Source organism: Coturnix japonica, chromosome 2 (assembly GCF_001577835.2).
Source record: "Coturnix japonica isolate 7356 chromosome 2, Coturnix japonica 2.1, whole genome shotgun sequence".
Classification (NCBI taxonomy): domain Eukaryota; kingdom Metazoa; phylum Chordata; class Aves; order Galliformes; family Phasianidae; genus Coturnix; species Coturnix japonica.
In genome coordinates, this window is record NC_029517.1 from 31,460,426 (window position 1) to 31,482,476 (window position 22,051).

The 22,051-nt window shown below is 39.5% G+C and overlaps 1 protein-coding gene across 1 annotated transcript in view; it reads right to left on the bottom strand.

The window, feature by feature from the left end:
- The window catches only part of RFTN1 (raftlin, lipid raft linker 1), an 86,858-nt gene that overhangs the window by 41,074 nt on the left and 23,733 nt on the right, over positions 1-22,051 (bottom strand). The window contains exon 3 of the mRNA XM_015853776.2: positions 11,199-11,385. Within this exon, the coding sequence (XP_015709262.1) occupies positions 11,199-11,385 (187 nt within the window). The remainder of the gene's footprint in view (positions 1-11,198; positions 11,386-22,051) is intronic.

Genomic DNA, 22,051 nt, shown 5'->3' on the forward strand with positions numbered 1-22,051 from the left:
GGTGTCACAAGCCTTCCGTGCTCATGAAAGCATTTCTGTGTAAAAGCCTTGTTCTGAGGACTGAGCCCGTGTGACACGTCAAACACGCGCTCCGGTTATGAATGGTCCCAGGGGCTTTCCCCGAGAAGCAAAGTTACTGAGAGCAGTGAGACGTGTGGGCTGCTGACTGTAACTTTGTGTTTCCAAGGCAATACCGCAGAAATTTCCTAAATTGTATTGTATTTTTCACTTGATCCTCCCCACTTCAATTCTATACACTCACCTCACTTCTCCTATCTCACAAATACATAGGCCATTCAATGCTATTTTGCAGACAGTGAACTGTTTGGGAACACTAAAGCCCTTTCCCTACTTGGTCTTCCTCTTCTTTTAAGGCTCTTCTTGTAACTTGCGGTCCTGCTCTTTACTAAACCACGTGTAACACCTACTGCAACCTACTACTGTTAAGCTGGTTTCGCAGGGGGTCCCTTCCAACCCCTACAGTTCTGTGAATCTGTGTAAACACTGCTATCCATGGAAATTCTCCAAACATCTTTATGGGTTTTACAGAAATCTTTACAGGGGAACTAAAAGGGTCCCACAACTACCCCTCTCTAACAGGCATACAGAGATTCATTCAAGCAGAAAAGATCATTTTGATATAGAGAAAGAAGATCATTTTGTGAGGGACAGCACATAAACTACAGCAACCGTATCTAATCTTCTAGATAAAGTCCTAGATAAACTAATGCAGTCTGTGCTGATTTTCTTCCATAGATTAATGGCTTCTTAATAACACAAAAATAAATGTAAGAAAGCCTCCCTGCTAGACTACACAGTGCTATACTTACTTTCTTTTTTTCCAAAAATCTGAATATGACTAATTGGAAATGTAGACCTGATATTATTTAATCATCACTTCCAGATAGAAATCAAGCTTCCAGACAGAAGTGTGTACGAGCTAAGGCTCTCTACTGTTCTAGCATTAATGAGCCACCAAAACGCAACTTGATATAACAATGTGAAGTACATACAACACCAAATGGAGCAAATGCAGTTTTCCAGTGTTTCAGCTTTTGTATTGTGACAAACCAGAAGTGGGTTACTAGGAATGGTTAGCAAGGAACCAAGCCCTTTTCATACAAGCAATCTCATTTTTTTCTTGACTTCCACCAGGCTTTTACATATGTGAGGACCAAACATCAGCTGGGGAAACCCACCTCACTGACTGGCCCCACTCAAGTGATACCCTTAGCACAAAGACTTTGAAACAACACAGCCCAAGTTTGAAGTTAACGCAGCAAATCCTGAATGTATGTGCCACGCTATTAATGCTTATTTAAAGTGAGGCCCAGGAACGGGAAAGAATGAAACAGATCCAAAGGCACAGTCCCTCCCATGTCCACTCTCTGCCAAAATCTTTGCACAGTGACAGTTTGCAGTGCTGCTGCTGCTGCAATCACTGGCTGCAACAAACAAAAGCTTACTATTCTAATCATTCCAAAAGCACCAGAAGCATTGCACTGTAATGTTTAAATCCACTGCCTATCTATAAAAATAAATTCTTCTCAGCCTTTAATGATGAGGTTTATACAAGTTTAAGGTTGAGGGAAGTTCATCCTTGAACCACTCTATCTTAATTCCTCTCCTTCACCTCAGCAACTTCCTGGCCTCTCATTTCATGCAGTTTTCCGAGGACGTACTTTGCAACCCATTTAAAAGGAGTAAAAACTACTTGAGATGCAGATGATATCCATAAAAACATGGTGATTCTTACCATCACTTCTTAAAATGACCTGTTTATTTTTCCCCCTTTAACAAGCACTTTACTGTGAAAGGCACTTGCTGCTTGTAAATATTTAAGAGAACAAAAGACAATGAATTCCTCTCCTAAGAGTCTGATGGCTACCTCTGCTCTATGGCTCTAGGGCTCCTGAAAATAGCAGCATGGAATACCACTGCAGTCTGCTAGGAACATTATTTTACAGAATACATGTAGCAGATCCCATTAAGGCCATAAAGACTTTAGTTAGCCTCATTCATAGACATAATGCATATCACCAAAAACTATTTTTCCATGCATTCAAAGTAAAATACATCCACATACGCTATGGGGAGGTCTTTGTCCATAGTGGTAGTTTTTTAGTAAGTGCTTTTCATTCAGTCAAAAACAAACAAACAAAACTAGAGCTACAGCTTCTCATGCAAAAGTAATAAAAGGCCCTGGATTTCACAGACTGCAAAAATAATCTGAGCAAAGCCAGGTGGACAAGAATATACTTCCAGCCTCTATATAATAAACAGTGCTTTTCATACATGAATCACAAAGTATTTCATCAATATCATAGAAGTCTCTCATTATGCTCTTTGAATACTGTTAGTACAGCCAGACAAGATCTCCAAAATAAGCCAACTGTTTGTATCCTGAGCTGCATTAAAAGAGGGGCAGCCAGCAGTCAGAGGGCTGTGATCATCCCCCTTTACTCTGCACTCATGAGGCTGCACTTGAAGTACCATATCCAGGCCCAGGGCCCTCAGAACAAGAAAGATATGGAGCTGTTGGCACAGGTCTAGAGGAGAGCCACAAAGATATCAGAGAGCTGGAGTACCTCCCCTATGAAGAAAGGCTCTGGAGAAAGCTCACTGTAGCCTTCCAGTACTTAAAGGGATCTTATAAGCAGGAGGGGGATTGGCTTTTTACACGGTGCACTAGTGACAGGAAATGCTTTAAACACAAAGAAGACAGGAAATTTAGGTTAGATGTTAGAAAGATATTCTTTAGTCAGAGTGTGGTGAGGCACTGGCACAGCTGCCCAGAGAAGCTGTGGTGCCCCATCCTTGGAGGCACACAAGGACAGGTTGGATGTGCCTTGCGCAGCCTGAGCTGTTGGGGGGCAGCCCATGGCTGGGGGTTGGAACTGGGTGGGTTTTAAGGTCCAAGCCAAGCCATTCTATGATTCAAAATAGGAATATCTATCAAGATCACAGAAGTCAGAAGATAAATCAAAAGTGAAGTCCAGATCTCCTGACTTCATTCTCAACCCCGCACTGTTACCCCCTTCTTTATGTGTAACTTAGCAATGTCTTCCTCCTCCTTCCCATCCTTCCAGGATGGAAATCTTCCCGCTATTCACTGTCTCCAAATGAACATTCAAGTTTTATTACCTTTGCTATTCTAATAAAATATATTTGTGCCAATTAGAAGAGTCTCAGCTCAGAAAGAGGCACACTGTGATACAACTATGCCACACCTCGGAAGCTAGGACTAACAAAAAGCTGGCACACAATGACCAGGGCTTGTTGTAATGTATTCTGTGAAACTTGCAAGGGAAGAGAAGTGGCAGTGCAAAGATGGGATGTGGTTCCTTTGCATGCAGCAGGGAGCTGCCCAGTCCACACCAAGAGAGGGAAACTACAACTTAGTAATCATGTGGACAGATGGGACTTTCCACTGCATTTTATACACCCCGGACTTTCATTTGTTTTTCTTCCTTTGTTATGTATCTCATGCTTTATCTTTATTGATTTTCCAGGTTAAGGATTTTCTGTGTCTATGGGTGCCCTCGGTGACTACCAAACATCTTAACCAGAGGGTGGCAAATAGCTGAGAGGAATTACAGTCTACCTGGACTATTCAGAAGGACAGTGCCTACAGGCACGTCAGCCTTGCGAGCACAGGGGGCACCCTGAAGTGTCCCTGATAAGGAACAGAATGAGGACCACAGACTTGAAAGAGTTGGGTCCTAAATCCTCAACAGGACCTCTACTGCCAGTAAAGAAAATACATAAAATAAGTAAGATTTTCACTTACAGTTGGAAGCTGGCTGGCCAAAATAATATTTTACGATGGTTGTTTCAGTAGGCTGTCATTTCCTACACATCTGTTTGCAGTTAAGCATCATTTCATGGTAGATAAACCATTACCAGCTGTAGACTACCAGTAACTTACACATTAACTATTAAAGCTGACAATTCAGTGTCCATTACAGACTGGATTTCCAGCCCTTTTCAGACACAATAAGAAAATAAGGGATAGAACACTACTAGGTCCTAATCTTCCTGAAGTTCTTCATGCCTATGAATTCAATAACGTGAAAGCACACTTGAAGCTGCACAGATACTCTAAGATGGTTGTTTCATTAACATGATGCGAGAAAAGTATGCAATGTTTCAAGATTTTCCACTGCACAGAAATAATTCCACACCGAAACAGCTTACATTTCAAAATGTAACTACATTCATAACCATCTGATCTACATTATGAGAAAACAGAAACACATTTAGAGGATCAACATCAGCAGTTGATATGGGTCTAATTCCAGGTTAAAGAACTGTCAAGATTCAATTATCTGAAAGCCAAAAAAGTCAACGCTTAAAAATTAACAAAATTTATGTTGCCCACTTTACATAATATATATATATATATATATATATATATATATATATATATATATGTAGGTAAATTGTATCACAACAATCTCAACTCCAAACAGGAGTTAAAACTGATGTTTTAACTTTATTAAGTAGGTATTTTCTTACTTAGAGAAGAAATCTTATAACTGGAATATGTGTTATTTGATAGTTATTACTAAAAAACATTAAGAGCAGCATATAGAGTTTCTGGAGAAAAGTTCATAACATGTTTTTAACACTTAACAAGTGGTTCTAATTTTGAGAACACTTTTGAAAGAACATTTATTTTGGGTCAATGGTAGGAGCCTTCATAAGGAAACTTCTTTGAACTTGAAACAAATAACAGGCTTTAAAAACTCAAGCCATTGTCCCTTGAGCTAAAGGAAGATACGTGTTGACTCTTGGGTATGAAATAAATATTGTTCTTCCAGCAAGCTGAAATCAGCCTGCTGAGAGCAACAACGCGTGCTGTATTAGCACACAACATGCATTTGATCCTGATGTTCACAAAAGTCAGGTCAGAAATTAGCCACAATTAGGCCTAAATCGTACCTGCAAATCAAATAAATATACACACACACAGATGCACTTAAATTTAAATTAACAACATATTGTACCAGAGTGAAGTATGTACATTTGCTAGGCTCTAGAAAGCAGACAGCACTGGAGAAGATCACTTATTTTTCTTCAGGCTGTATTCTTTTGAAACACCTTAGAATGGAGATCCTGTATTTCTGCAGAGACTCTGTAGCTCATGAAGAAGACGGAGTTAACAGGCAAGGATTTAGCAAGGGCAAATCAATAACAACCAACCTGACTTGTTTTGATGATAAAACGACTGGTCATTTACAGCAGTCTGAGAAAGAAGCTTGGCACTTGCTCTCATAATATTCACAGAATCATAGCATGGTTTTGGTGGGAACTGACCTTAAAGCCCATGTGGTTCTAACTTTCCCTGCCATAGGCAGGGTTGCCACCCACCAGATCCAACCTGGCCTTGAAAGCCCCTGGGGATTATGCACCCACAGCTTCTCCAGGCAGCCTGTGCCAGTGCCTCACCACCCTCTGAGTTAAGAATTTCTGTCTAAGATGTAATAGAAACCTACTTTTTTTAGTTTAAAGCCATTACCCCTTTTCCAGACACAACACTCCATGACAGAGCCCCTCTACAGCTTCCCAGCAGGCCGCCTATAGATACTGGAAGACTGCAATGAGCAGTCTTCCCCTGAGCCCACCCTTCTCCAGTCTGAACGAGTCCAGCTCCTTCAGCCTTTCTTTGTAGGAGAGGTGCTCCAGCCTCTGATCGTATTTATGGCTTCCTCTGGAACCACTCCATCAGCTCTCTGTGCTTGTTGGGGGCCCTAGAGCTGAAGGCAGAACTTCAGGTAGGTTTCATAAGAGCATTTTTGTATGTAAGTTTGGATACTACAGTCTGGAAAAACAGATGAGGACAAACCAATCGGATAATGGTGATGCCATGTATGCCAGTAACAGGTGGAGTACCAAAAGGGTCTGCTCCTGGGGACCTGTCACATTTAACAACTTGATCAGTGACAGAGAATGGGATAAAAAACACTCTGTATTTTGATACACCTGCAGACAACAAAGGAATAGAGATGCAGCTGGCACGGCAGGCTGTGCACTCCAAGAAAGGCTCCAGATCATCACGGATGTTTGAGTGATGTGCGCCACTGAGTATCAAACATGGCATGAAAATCTTCCACATGGAAAATGAGAAAATATCCAAGGCAGTACAAGGACAGGCTTGCCAGGCAGATGCATCAGTGATGGCTCAAGGCCCAATCAAAGAAATTCTGCACAAAGTCAGAGCAAGAACTCTGTTTCAAGTAACTACTGAAAATGCATAAAGGAATAAAAAAGCATTTTCAGTCTAGGAGGTGTTTCTGAAACATCTAAGAATCACAAATTTAATAAATTGAATGGATATTTTCCAAAACATTTTCCTTGCCTCTGGAAAGCAAACATGCAAACCCAAATGGCAGAAGACCAAGCCGTGCTCTGTGAAGCATCATGCTTCAAGAGGCTGCTGCTTCTTCCTTACATAATTATGTATCGTCACACTTCATCAGTTCTTGGGTACAACAGTTTTCCTGCCTTCATAGAAACTGAAGCTGATCACTACAATTGCAAGGGGAGTTCAGTACTACTGGAAAAATACACAGAAAGAGCTGGTCTTTTGTGTGCAAAAAAGCAGGGTTTCCCCTTGCTCAGCTGCCCAAAACATTCAGTCAACATAATTAAGCAAATGCCAAGTGCACAGTGACTACTGGAAATGCAAACAGCACTGAAGAAACACTGCAATTACCGCCGTTTTGTTTAATTCATCTGCATGTTAAAGCCATCTCAATACTCTGTATTTGCATTTAAATAAATCTACCTTAATATTACTTGTTGTTTGCAGAACACAGATTTTAAGCGACACAAAGAACACACAAATTTAGCTACATCTCAGAAGGTAACATCGACAGAAATCACTTAGAATTACATTGTGTAACAGAAGAAAAAACCTGCAAAAATCCTGCTTTCCTATTAAACTTTTGAACTCAAGTCTGTCAAATTCCTTTGCTGATAAATACAATTATTTTTGGCCGAGTGATGAAAGTTTGCATTTCATCAGGATTAATGTACAGGGAGAAATTATAAAAATAGAAACAAAATCATCTCATCAAGTGTATAATTGGAGCACCTGACACCTCATTATTTTATAGTAAAGGAGAACAGCTGCGAAGTTGTTTGAGGTAAACATAGAAGTCAACCGTAAAAGAATTATTCTTATATTAGTCTAATTCTGCATCTCAACATTTCCTTGATCACTGCTTAAGTCACTGGAGAGAAGATGTGTAAAAGAGTATGTGTTAAGAGATACATGAACCATTGAGAGAAGGATTTCTCTGGAATTCACATTTTTTCCCCTCCTTCATTCTATCCTTGTAAAATAAAGCATCTGCAAACACACAAGAATGTACTCTAAGTAGACAGATGGTGAGTCTGGAACATCAGTATTTCCTAGGAGAAGATAACATTGTGCATAGTATTTAGGAAGAGAAGTGCAAACATTTTAATTAACATTAAACTTTTAAACTTCAAGACATCAGACAGAGGTGTCACTACAATGAAGGGAATAAATAAAGCAGCTTTGTGCTATGGTTTTCTTGTAGTTGAGGCTGATTCAAGGATTTCTTAGCAAGAATCAGGCACACTGTTAGTAATATTAATGTGCACAAGACATTTAAACTTAAGATTCCAGTATTTAGTGAGTTTAGGAAATAAAATGGAAAAAGGAGAAATGTTATCTCACACCTGAAGAACTGATGATCTTTCTGTTCCTGTTCCGTTCTTCCACGGCACATGAATGACATGCATGCTATTCACCACATTTTTGTTAGACGGGACTTTACAAATGAACTGACCTTCCTCATTCCCTTTGCCAAGGGAAACATGCTATCACAGTTTCTCATTTTTCAGAATACTACCATATATCCTTTTTCCTGAGATGCTTGTCTTCAAGTGTAAATCAGTGCGAATCAACTTCTCTCAAGTGTGAAAATCAATGTGAATCAGCAAGCTGTGGGCTACACTTCACATCTGGAGCCTTCCTTGCTTTTATTTATTTTAAAAAAACCTGTAAAAATGAGGGCTTGAAGATTCCTCTTTGCATATTTTCTTATGAAACAACTTCTCTGAGAAAACCAAGCGTGTAAGAAATTATTACAGTAAGTAAAACAGTCAGCTGCTTTTCATTTTAATAGTCCACTGAAACTGAGAGAGGAAGAAAGTAATCACAGCAGCATTCAAATATTCCATTATTTTACCCTCTTTGACTTCCAAACCATCATCGATCAATTGACCCGTGTGCATAACGCAATTAGATGCTAAAGAAATAAATAAATAGGTTTAAATCTGTTATTCCTCAGCAGACTATCTTTGTGCCCAGTACCTCTAAGGAATCAAATACTTCTTCATTTACTCAATCTATTTAATTGAACATGACACTTTTTGCAGTGTAGATAATTTTCTTATTGACTTGAAAAAAATCCTTCCTTAACATTTCCAAGGGACAAACTTTGCTTTCCAACATTTGTGTCTCCTATATATGATAGGAATGTATTTCCCTAAATGTCCTGGAGCAGGAATGCCTATTTTTGTATTTACCATTAATGAATAGATATCTAAAACAATGTAGTGACAAAGATACCAGAACAGGCTGAAACTATTCTAGTGGCTTTCAAAGAAAGCAGCCAATGTACAATGATGTTTTAAATCTACATTGAGTGTTTTAAAACTCCAGGACGATGGCAAAATAGGAGGATCAACACTATTAGATGCTTTTCTCAGTGAGTTTTAATGCACGGCACATCTAAGCACTCCTTTCTCCATGTTATTCTCAAACAAATGAAGGTGCTGCAAATCTCACAATAGCAGCAGCTTGTAGATCCTGATGCACATCATCTGTTGCAGCTAATATTGCCTCTTCTTACCTTAGGAGAGGCAATGCTACATAAAGCAACTCAAAATGAGAGGTGATAGTATTCATTTTAAACCATAAAACAGGCATAGAAAGTCGTAACACTGATTAAAGCGGACAGATTGGCTCAACTATTCAGTTCTACCTCTTTATACGCAGAGTCGATACTACTGCATCAGAAGGCACTAACATAACAACTCCATAGGCAACCATAACAGCTAGGTCTAAAAACCACACCTGATGCCTGCTGGACAACTGACAAGGTAAGCATATGGTGTCAGATTCATCTGTGAAGAAATACCTGTAGTAAGAGAGAAGCTAAAGCCCAGGGGTTTTGCAGATGGCTGGGGAACCCTGAGGGTGGCCTCACACCTCAGCGAAGAGCTTGTTATGACTCCTTGGCTCCCTATGCATACCTGGCATCACCATCAGAGAGAACAGTTAAGAGTCCATTTTTAACTTCTCACATGAGTGTTGAACCTGCAACTGTAGCTGGACTACTTACACTTTAAAATCTCATAAAAGAAATTAACACTAATGTCATCAACAAGTATCATAAGCAGATCTTATAAGTTTCTCCCATGCCCTTAGCCCAACTCAGGAGTACTTAAACTACAAGTAACACCAAACTGATGTCACTTCCCCTTCTGATACTTCTCTGTTTTTTCCCACTGCACCAACTCTCTTCTGCTTTCTCAGGCAGCCAGAAATGACAGATATAAGAATGCAAAGAAATGAAGTGTGAACGTAAGAGGAAATCTAATTGGTTCAAGACTCTCTACTGTCTTTAATTTTGTACAGTCATTTACAGCGTCTAAAGAGCACAAAACACTGGCACCCAAGCCTGTGAGTAGGCAATTAAGACTCCTCCACATTCATTCTGCACAGATGTAAACTGCTGAATATGGTACAACAGCAAGATGCTGAGCTCCCTGGCATTACATTCTTACTGCCAAGGACAACGCTGCTTTCCCCTGACATGTCTGTCCTGAAAGATGCTGAGCCCTATGACCTCATTGCAAAGTCAGGCATGCACATACTTTCATTACCTGCATCAGGGAAGGGAAGGGAAAGCGAGGCTTAATGAGCAGATAAGCCAATCTCAATATTACTCAAGAAGTCCACTGCTTAGCCAAACATTTCATGTTTTGTCCATAAAACTGGAAACCATTTAAACAACAGGATCAGGAAGGCAGCTCAAAGTTCTGCATTAATAAAACTAAAAGCAAGGTGAGGCAATTAAGTGTTAGTTTAGAAGCCTGAGATACCTAATGCCTGCGAATTTGGTAATGAAACACAGAACTTCTTCCTTCACAGACTGAAGTTTGACCCTGTTCATATTTCCTACCAACTGATCACCAGGCTGTAGTGAACTGAAGGGTGGTTTTGCTTTAAAGAGGGGCCTAAATCTTTTCATTCACACAGCAGTGGAAAGATAGAGACTGGAATCAGGAACTGAACATTGAGTTATCCTCCAGATTTCAGTAAAGGTCAATGTAAAAAGAGGGGAATGGAAAATGCAATTAATGTGGGAAAACTGCTCAACATAACTGCAATAGCGCATCTGTTATGAATGCTCAAATAACATTAAACTGTATTTGAAATAGCAAAGTGAAAATCCTAAATCTGTGTTTAAAGTATTCACACTTTAATTCGCTTTTGGACTAGTTAACAGTACATTCTATTGAATCAGATTAAAGCATAAAAGACCAGAATTCCTGTTTGTTTATTCATCCTCAAACTGTGACTATGTAGAATATTAATACATCTTAGGACTCTGAACAAAGCAAGAAAGCATCTTTTTATTTAAGGAGCTTGCATTGATTCAAAAATTGAAAGAATCTGTATTGTTTAGAGGAAAGAAAAGCCCAAAGTCTGCAGATAAAAGTATGCAGTAGTACTGTGGCTCTCAAATTAATTGCATTAACTGTAACCCTCTAAACACAAAATACATCTTTTATGAGCAAATACTTCTTCAGTCTTAATTTAATCCAATAAATTCTCAAAGGGTCCCAACCAGACCATCCTCACAAACTGTCAGACATAGGGTTTGTTTGTTTGCCTTTCATGACAACACATCCCAAAATATAAGAGCATATTTCAACTCGTTATTCCCTGAGTTGTCTGCCAAACTGGAGATGAACTGTAAACACGAAGAACATGTTACGCCTATTCAAGCTCACAAAAAAAAAACATTAAAAAAAAAATTAAAAAGAATCAAGTTTTGCACAGTAAACTGCCATAATTTCCTGATGTAGGTCAAAACTCAGCAGGAAATCACATTGTCTATTTTTATCCCAGTTCACTGTAAGTGCTTTACCTTTCTGTTTTCTTGATAAGCACAGCCCTGAAGATTTGTTCCTGGGGAGTTTTCTCTTTTTCATCAGTTGGCTGCACGAAGGGGTGGACAGCAGCCAAGACGAAGCCCTGCTGGTATAATTCTTGCAGCTGAGCTGGAAGATCACGCAAAGAGGAGAGCTTGATTGCAGATGATCCTGGTAGCTCAGCTGGAAACAAAAAGAAATTGGTCAATAATCTTACACCAGACTATTGTGTTTTTTTTAAATCCAGGCTCTTTAGAGTTAAGCAAGCTTCACACTGATCTACAATATTAACACAGAAATTGACCTTTCCTGAAGCCCATTTCATATTTCACAATTTAAGCAGACTGTACTGGTGAAGAACTCGTATCACGTAAGAGACTGGGATTATTAAAAATTCCCTACACAGTCTGGGAGGGAAAGGGGATAGTCAACAAGGGCTGTACATGTTGAATTCAAAAGCAACAAACCAAAGTGGACATCTACACAAAATTTGTATTGTTTTACTTGTAGGTTGCTGACAAAACACTGCTGAGACCAAATATCTACCAATATGTCCAAAGAGTACTTTGTAGGTGTACTGATGACAGTCCTAAGAGCAATAAATACCCACAGTGATGAGAAGTTTTTCCAGAACAGACAGTAAACCCAGAATCTCAGGGTTTAAACCTCTACATATTAGAGACGAGGATGAGTCCTATGCACGAAAATAATCCATGACCAGTGTGTTTAAGGTGGAGTGTTATGCCTTCCTATGAAGCAACAGATGATGCTGACTGCTGTCAGAGACTCAGTGTATAAACAGATAGGCCGGCTGTACAGTAATTCCCTGCATCTCCTTAGAGTCTTGTGGGCTTCCAGAAAAAATCCCATAAATCACTTAAACCATCCTTTCAGTGTCTTTTTCTCTAAATTAGTAAAACTTCATATACGCTGAAATCTTCTCTGAAATGATCTCTTTCCTCCCTGGCCTTTGCCTTTTCATTTCCACCTCTGTTGGGAGCTACTTATTATTTCATTCCTAACTAACTACGCTGGAGCACAGCGTACGGTGAGGTATTGAACAGCTTCCACTTCCATTGAAACCAGCAGGGAAGGGATGTCACAGGAAGCACAACAGAGGTTCCCAGCACCTTGCAAGCCTGGGCCTTCCTTTAAAAAATTCACCAGAGAATGGTTTGTATGAAAGACATCGGTGATGCGAAATAAGGTTTCATTGTTCTGCTTTTATCATCAAATTCTGTAGCTACCCGTTATGAATAATGAAAGAGGTTATAAAAGACTAATAAATATTCAAAACTTACAATATAGAGAAATAATTCGAAGTATAACAGAATGGCTATGTGCTTTGTATGCCTCTCCTTCATATAAGACCACGTTCCAAAGGAGGATAACGGAATGCTTTGACCAGGGACTGCAAGACGCAGAACTTCAATTTTTGCAAAACAAGAAATTCAAGCCATGTGTATGATGACAGACAATACGGTTCTACCTTCTATAACAACATAGAAATCACCTCATAAACATAGAATGGGATACCCTCTAAGAAATAATTCAACTGACTGCTACTTACCAGACCCTAGTGGAGACCAATACAGGGAAAGAAACCCAGATGCCAGAAATACCTTTTCCCTCTTGTGACACTGAGACTCCAATAATTTAGTTAATTAAAAGAACAAGAAGGCCGGTACAGTTCTCTAAATGAGAGTTCTCCTTGGATACAATTAACTAATCAGAAATGTTAATTCTAGTACAGTACTCCAATTTTTAACAATCACCTACATAACACCTCATGTTAACCTTGCACATGAACCCAGAATCTCGACTCTTCTAAGTATGCCTTGTTAAAGCTCACAGTAAGTCCACTCACTAGCATGGGAGTGTGACTGCTTACCCCTAAAAGCCAGCATGAAGGGAAAGTGTGAAAATACATGTAATTGGAGCCTTGGGACACTTAATAATCAAAAAAAGAAAATAACAGAAAACAGCTGTAAGGGATCATCCAGCTTGTCCACTTTATTACCTGGAGGCAGGATTGTTCCTAGTTTAGCTATTTCTCACAGACTGTCTCCTCTGTATTTAAAATCCTTTAGAAATGGAGCCCTATTCCACAAGCCCCATATGTAATCTTTCAGTCCTTCACTATCCTTACTGTTCAATAGGTTTTCTGAGCACTTGGTCTAAATATCCCCCTCTGAAGTTCAGAGTTGCTATTTCCTCAGTAGAGCATTGCTTTTTCTACCAATATTTTACAATCTCTAGTACACATTACACCTTAGTCTTATCTTCTTTAGAGTGCATAAACCCACATCTTTCAGTGCTTCCCGTTCCCTTGTATTTCCTAAATAATTTTTATGGGTCTTCTCCTGATTATCTTCAACTATACCTTTCCTCAAATACCTGAAGCTCAGCATAGTGATCCAGCACAAGCCTCATCACTGCTTTGGAGATTGGAAGAGGTGCCTTCAAATTTATTTTTCACAGCACTCCAGTTTACTCTGCATGAGGAAAAGAATACAAGATTCCTTTCTCAACACTAAACAGCAGCAAAGTGTCCCTGTCCTTAGTGAATTTATATATTTTTTCCTTTCAGATCTCAACAGCCATTATCAGCTGTGACCTTCACAGCACTTAGTGCACATCTAAGTAGGCCTAGCGATCATAAAATTCTCTTTAGAAGTTGTTTGAAAAAGGACATCACACATTCCTGGAGAGCCACACTTAACCTCCAACTGTGTTCAAACTTGAATGATAAGATTTCAGTGATTTCTTCAGCTACTTCTTCTGAAGTTCAACCCACTTGAAAACATCTTATTTATAAAAGCAGTCCTTGATCTAGTCTTTCCTTACTTTTGCTTGAATATAGAATACTAACATTTTCACAAAGTCTTCTAAAACTTCACATAAAACCTGTCCCACTTTTTGATTTAGTTGTTAAAGAGAATTCTAATCATGTCCCTTTCAAAAGAAAAAGGGGAAACAATAGGGAATTGTGCAAGGTAGCAGAGCAAGTAAACGACCAATTAAAAACTTTCATAATTCCAATACTTATTATAGCTGTGATAAGCCTCTACTTTGCCAAAAGGCAAAGCTAACTTTTAGCAGTATTCACATAGGCCATGAAACAAAATAAACCGTAAAGTTTTACATTTTGTTTCATGTTTCCTTATTTCATAGAACCACAGAATGGTTTGGGTTGGAAAGGACCTTTAAGATCATCTGGTTCCATCTCCCTTCTATAGACAGGGACACCTCCCTCTAGACCAGGTTGTTCAAAGCCCCATCCAGCCTGGCCTTGAATGCCTCCAGGGTGGGAGCATCCACAGCCTCTCTAGGCAACCTGTTCCAGTGTCTCACCAACCTCACAGTAAAGAATTTCTTTCTAATATCTAGTTTAAGTCTACCCTCTTTCAGTTTAAAACCATTTCCCCTCCTCCTGTCACTATACAACCTTATTAAAAGTCCCTTTCCAGCTTTCCTGTGGGCCCCCTCCAGGTATTGGAAGGCTGCTATGAGGTCTCCTCAGAGCCTTCCCTTCTCCAGGCTGAAGAGCACCAGCTCTTCTATACTGTGTATATATGTGTATATATATATAGTGGATGATCATTTATTGTTGCACTTCACAAACTGACCTCAAAGACTCTTTCATTTATTCTGCCTGAATCTAAAAGCATGTCAATAAAAAGGTAGATTTGACATAAAAGTCTACAGGTTTAATAATGTTTATACATGGAGTGTTGTCTCTGCAGTTCCAAAAGGCAGAGAAACATAGAAAGGTGTTAGTAGTGCAGTCTGACACACAGGTCATGAGGGACCAGAGTAGACTGAGAAATATGGTTGGGGAGACATGTATTTAGGATAACTGGTTTCTCCTCCTTGTTTTAATGAGGCCCTCTTTCCCTCCAGCTCTACTTGCACTGCATTACTGTGGCAACTATAAGAAATTCTCCCAAATTATCACTAGGAATGGGTAAGCAGGAGGAAGCACCAGCATCACCTCCATGAGTCCCATCAAGGACTGCTGCCAGATTGATCAGTCACCTACACCAGTGCCCAATTAACCCTGCAGCCAAAAAGGCCTTCGCTGTCAGGAGATGCCACACAATTCCTCAGCCACCATTGCTCGAAACATGCTCACATTCATGGTACTACAACAGATGAGTTGGGTTATTTTGTGTTATTTTCTGTTTGGGACCTTTGGCAAAGCTACCACAGAGTATTCATCCCAGAAGTGGTCACTTTGGGACCACTAGGAAATGTTATATAACAAAGCGCGATTTCATCTATTACCTCATGCTTAATCAAGAGAAAATCAAGCTTATTTGTGTACCAGCTACAGTACATCTTTTTGAAATACATATTCTGAGCAGACTTTGATTACTTTAAGCTGTTGCATTTCACAGCCAGCAAATTTCCTTTCCTGCTACTTACCTCAATGCCAAAGCTAAAACAAATTGTGTTACTTCTTGATTTCTTTATGCTTGCTTAGCAAATAGTTAATCCATAGCTACGCTACCTTAAGTACCAAACTTTGGCATAAAGTGCCAAACTCTGGCACAAATATCAAATTCAAGTCTAAGTTCCTCAGTGCTTAACCTTAATATTCTAATGCACCCAAATCTCCCTCTTACACCACCCTGAAGAACTCATTAGGGACCAGGCACTAGCATCAATGGTCCTGACCAGATCTACCAACGAGCATGTAAGACGAAAAGAAGACGCATGCAGAATTGTACTTGTATGGTAATAGAGCCATTACCCAACAACATCCACTGATTTCCTGCAGGGTTCATAATAGATCTGGCTATTTACCTTCTGCCTTTAGTGACCGCCTCATAGAAAACGGCATTAGCTTGCTCTGTTGTGCTTCATGAATCACACTGAGGTGGCTGTAATTGCATGTCTGCTGGCAGGGAACTAAATAGCAACAAAGAATGGAAACAATAACATGGGAAGGGAGCATATCACTGACTGTGTGTACGAGAGAATGCATAAATCTGGTTTAAGTCCACAGAATTTCCTGCATTTCCTTCTTGCTGGAAGGTACAAATGCAGAGATAGAAATGCCATGCTCATGCCACTTAGGAGGCACAAGAAAACGAGTGTTGTTCTGACTCTTAGGATGCACAAGAAAACTAGCGTTGTTCTGAGCTCCTAAGGGAGTGGTGGGTAGGTGCCAATACACACCTGGAGGAGGGGCTACTGTGAAACCTTTTGGGAAGGATGGCTTTGGTCTAACAGACTTGAAAAGATCCTCTCTGTACTATAAGAAAATTTCTAAGGCACATTTCACTGACATATTTAGCAGCTGGTTTTGAAAGAGCAGAAGGAATCCAAACTATCACCCTTTCCAACTATTAAAGCTTGCTAAGGCCAATTTGTTACTTTGGAAAGCAGAAAGCAAACTGTTACTTGAATATTATCAAAATACTTACTGCCTGGTCCTGGGAGAACATGGCTATTTTCATTCCATTTCCATTTGTTTGAAGTGTCAACTTCAAACAAAAAAATACAAATACATCCAATTCCTTGTTTAAAACACTAAGGAGCTTTCTTGGACACTGCACAAATTGCATGGGACGCAATGCGGTTGTGTTACTCTCATTTAACCCTAACAGTTCTTCCCTCCTTGAATCCACAAGTAGTTTCTTAACAACAAAGACATACCAAAGAGTCAGAGTACTCCCAATGAAAGTACAAGCAAAACCACTAATAATAAAACTTAACTAACACAGAGCAGTAAGCAGAATTCTAGTGAGTTTTGCAAAGAGTTCCAAATAGTTATTCCTGGGCTAAAGCTTACCAAACTAAAACCCTTGAGCAGAACAACTAACATAGAAGGGAATATAAGATGCTTCTTACAGTGTTACTCAGCTTTGATTAACTGAAACACGCTCATGCTAGAATTTAATGAGTTAAAAGCTCCGCCTTTTGTAGTGAAAATAGTACATGCTGTATTATCATCTTTTTTCCTTTCTAATAGAGCACCCATGAGGAGTACAGAGGCTCCTAAACTTTGAAGAAGCATGAGACAGTCTCAGTGTATTCTCATTCAGGCTGTCATGAGATGTAAGGCACTGGCTGTTAATATTTCACATTGCTCTTTGGTTATGCTAAATGACATTCTTTCAATTTTCAAGGCAAATATAATAAATGTCCTCATCAAAGAAAGTAACAATGAATATGTGAGAGAAATCAGGAATTTAAATGAAGGAGGACCGTTCAATAAGCTCCTGCTGTTTACTTTTAGTGAAAATGTAATAATGGAACTTAAAAATATTCAAAAGCACACACACTGTATCTCAAGAAGGGAGAGAGGAGAAAAAGGAGAAAGACTGAAACTGCATATGCACCTTGCTAAGGTATGTATACCTTATATACATACATACATAAATGCCTTTATGTAGATATGGGTGCATACAAATGTATGTGACTATATGCGTAAGTAACATGCGCAGACATACACGGTCATCCTCTTCCTTCCTTTAGGAAACAGCAGATACATGCATTAGTCAAAGCAAGAAAGTACTGAGACAGCTCAAAGATGGAATGAGATTAGACGACTTCCTCTCATCAGTTCTGTTGTCTAATCTCATAGCATCTTTGGGTTATCTTCTATCCAATCGAAGCTTCGTTTCTGTATCCTGCAAGCGTAAGTATCTTAAGAGCTGGCTACATCTGCTGCACATGGTGGGATTATACACGGAATAGTTTTATTTTTGGTGTTTAAAAAAAAATGGCATGCTCAGACTATCATATCCACCATGGAGTGTGAAAAACCACCCACGAAACAGAATCTAGTTACCTAAATAAATCAGCAGGCACTTCTTAAATGACTCACCAGTTACGCGTATTAGCTCGTGGGCAGAATTATGCAAAATGAGCAAAATGAAGACCACTTCCTAGAGGCAAGGGTTAACAAACATGCAAAATACAAAATGTAAGAAGTACAGAAAAAAATAACCAAATCCTATCCTCTCTTCAACAGCTCTTTGGAATAAATGTTACCTATTCGTCCCTCTATCGTCTTCTCCAAAAGGAGAGGAACTGGTTTTGCTTCCTAAACTGATAAAGACCAAAGAGACAGCAAAGACAGATAATTCACCTTTCACAAATCCAAAAAAACTGCAGTTACATCTAACCAAATGGAGAAAGCGTTCGAAGTTATAACATTTTATTCACACATCCATATAAGCTTCCAAAGGCAAATGTCACACTGAAATACAAAGGGTTAATTCTGAACTACAGGAAGTGCCAGAACATTTATTCACATCTCTGTTTCCAGCGCCATGGAGCTCTGCGCTGCGCTGAAGTCTTCAGACACCAACCTTATCTACTGATGGCAATACTTCAGCTGCCCAAGTCCAACACTGAACACCCGCTGTTCCTTCTAACAGCTTAAGACATAAAATAGGACTTCCCATCACTCACACAGTGGTGCAGCAAGTTATAAGCTCTCACAGCAAGCAGTCACAAATCAAACATTTTAAAGCTTAGCGAAAGAAGAGCCACCCAACAACCATGTAGTGGTTGAAAAACTTAACTGAAATCTTCTGATGTCCCACAGCCAGTGGCATCGTAACACTTGAGAGCTTAAAAGACACATCTTTTTTTGTTTGATCTTTCTCTATCTAACTTGCTTACTATTTTTCTTTCAGCAGCAGCAGCAGCAATGAACACCAGGGAACTTCACAGATTCTAAATTTCCTATACCTTGCTAGGCAAAAAAATCTCTGAAACAGAATTAGAAGGATTTCAGAGCTTTCCAGTTTGCTGGAAATATCCTGCTGTCAATAAAACCCTGTATGCGCCGGTTCTTCAATGAGTTAAAAAGCAGAAAGGCTGTTACATCAATCTACATATTTCCATCCAAACCAACTGAGAGCAGACTTGAAATTATTGGGGTTTTTCTTAATCAAGCACAGATGAACAAAGTAGGCTGCATGCATTATATGAGGAAATCTTTCCATATTCACTAGATAATTAGTAACTATAAGACTGATTGAAGTCTACTTTTCAAGCAGAAAAATGACAAGAGGGTTTCAAAACATTTGGGGAAGAGGGGGGAGAAAGAAGTCAACAGCGGTAATTGTCACTGAGTACATGCACTATGATTTGACTTACACTTTTTCATGGCACGCTGAAACTTATGATTAACATCAGAGATCTGGCACAATCTGGCACAGACAATAAGAGAAAACTGCCATCAAAGTATGACATAAAGGAGGTTTTTCCCCAGTTCACAAGATAATTACTGCAAGTTTTAGGTACACGTTGAGAGGAATAACCAGACATTAGAGAGGACGTGGAGACATCTGCACTTCATACATTCAACCTTCAACACAAAGATCCGAATTCACTGACATATCCTGTAACCTTGGGGAGAACAGTTCGGATTTATCAAGATGGCTCTTATTCACCAAGCCAACCTGTGCAACAGAGAACTGATAGTCTCCAGGGAAACCAAAATCCTCTTGGCAGGTCATGGCTATATGTATTCTATACATAGCACTTCACTGCATATACACAAAAAAAGTATAGATAGCTTCAAAACGCTTGAAGGCTTTATTCAAAAGTAACCTGGTGATTTCAGTTCCTTTTCACATTAAATCTCCAGTGTTTCACATGCATTCTCCCCTTCTGTTGTAACAGCTATTTTCAGTCTATCCTGTAAAGCTGTATTTGGGATGATACTGTGTGCCAAGTTTGTTTGATTTTTTTAAAAGCTTGAAATGGATTTTTTCCAATCCTGTGACTAAAGACCATACATTAACCTGTTTCAGATGCTCTCAATTCTTGCTTGCATCAACTAATAACATTCTTTTGCTTCAAAAGCAACAGTACATACTAAGCACTTAATACGTTAAATTAGCATAAGTAAAGTATAGTGGTGACTTTGATCTTTTTTATCTTTTTCTTGGCTTGGAATATTTGATTTTTTTTTTAGATAAAGAGATGACATTTCCTATTCAAGCACGTTTGCATTTGGAACAGAACATAAAGTTTAACTTTTCAGGGTTCCTTTGGTGCTTTTTTTGAATCAAATCTCTTCATTTTGGTAATCTTGCAGTTTTTCATAGTAGTTGGTTAAATTGTTTTCAGCTTTCCTGGCAAAACTAAATAAATGTCATAACAACCAAAGCACACAACACGCATTGTGTAGCAAAGAAAGCTGTGTTACTTGAAGGTATATTCTCCATTAGATTTTTGCCCCAGATTTGGTTATGTTGGGTAAGAAACTGCAACATGACGAAATTCAATACAAACAGGACATACGTGAAACAGAGAAACTAAAAGCAAAGAAAAGAAAGATGTCAAGTGTTTGGATTTCTTTTTTAAACACTATCCTTTAATGACGCTAAGACAAATGCTTCCATGGGCACCTATGCTCAGAACACACAAGAGGTTTTAGACAATAGACAGAAACAGAATGGACCCATCTATCCCCATCCCAACCCACCTAACCCATAGAGCTTCCCAGGAAAACACTCAAGCCTTTAAAAGCGAATGAAAAGTAAATTAGGTCCTTCTTCCTTTCCAACTATTGTGCATGTTTGGGAACTGCAACAGAAAAACAAATGCAAAACATTCTCCAGAAAATATTTACCATTTCTCTGAGCATTCCACCCCCACACTCCTATTTTTTCATTTTTTCTGATATTGGGAATATTCTCCCATCAGTGCAAATTTTAATACCTCCGCTAGGGATAAAATGTGAACTTCGTGTTAAGAGTCTGCTTCTGCAGCTGAGCGGGATTTAAATTCTACTGTAGATCCCACATCACCATCACAGCAGCTGCTCCCAAGACCAGTATGTAGCTGCACGTGGACACCTCAGCCTCTGAGCAGCACCAATGAGACCAATCCCATAGGATCTCAAGCTGTCCAAGTACCTGCAGGAGAACAGGTCTCAAGAGGAAGATCCCATGATCCAATCCTCGTCAGAGGACATGTTCTCTGCTAAAGCACTCTTTATGTAGAAAGGTTTGTGGGGGAATGTACAGAAATAAAGGATGGCAGTAATTCCCACAAAGCAACCTTCCTGTGGGTTCCTGATTAACTTGGCATGAGGAACCAGGCACATGTTACCTCATCTGTGACCCTCAGAAAAAACACGTAAACTAATTCCAGAAGATATAAAGCTAGAAGAAACAAGTGGATTGGTTATTCTGCAGTGTATCAGGCGATCGTGTCCTTTAGAAATGAGGTTTGGGAGTGTTACACCTGTACCAAAGACAACCTGTTTTTGAGCCCGTGCCTAATGGGACTGACCAGCTCCGCTGGTACATGCAGCTGGTTAAACATCACATGAAAATCAGTTCAGAAAAAACACTTTTCGTTGAAAAGTATTGGTGCTATTATACAGATTCCTACACAAGCCATTCCCCACTAGAAGCACAACGAATGAGAAGTGACTCCCACTGATGAGTCTTTTGTTCTCCGACCCCTCTAGTGCTGTACCCCTAAATACACCTTCTTTGCTGGACATTCTGCCCACCCCACAGATTCTTTGAGCTGGAGAGAAGGCAGCACTGCTGTGGCTATGAAGCCACAAGCACCGCATCCCTGACAAGACAGCTGTCACTGAAGTGAATGGATGGGGCTGAGCGCTCCTCACCTTTTCCTGCCTAATGAAGGTTTCTGTCCTGTACCCAGCTGGGAGCTGGAAGCAACATGATTGTCTTTTAAAAGTCCTAGCAAGCTGGTTTAACAGTGACCTAGGAAAGAACCTCAGAAACAAAGCAGAAAGATCAACCACACTAATCACCTCCAAACCCTCTGAATGAAAAAATAAAATAAAATTCCTTTGAAAGTAAAGACCTGAAAGCAAAACCTTGCGAAAAGCACAAGG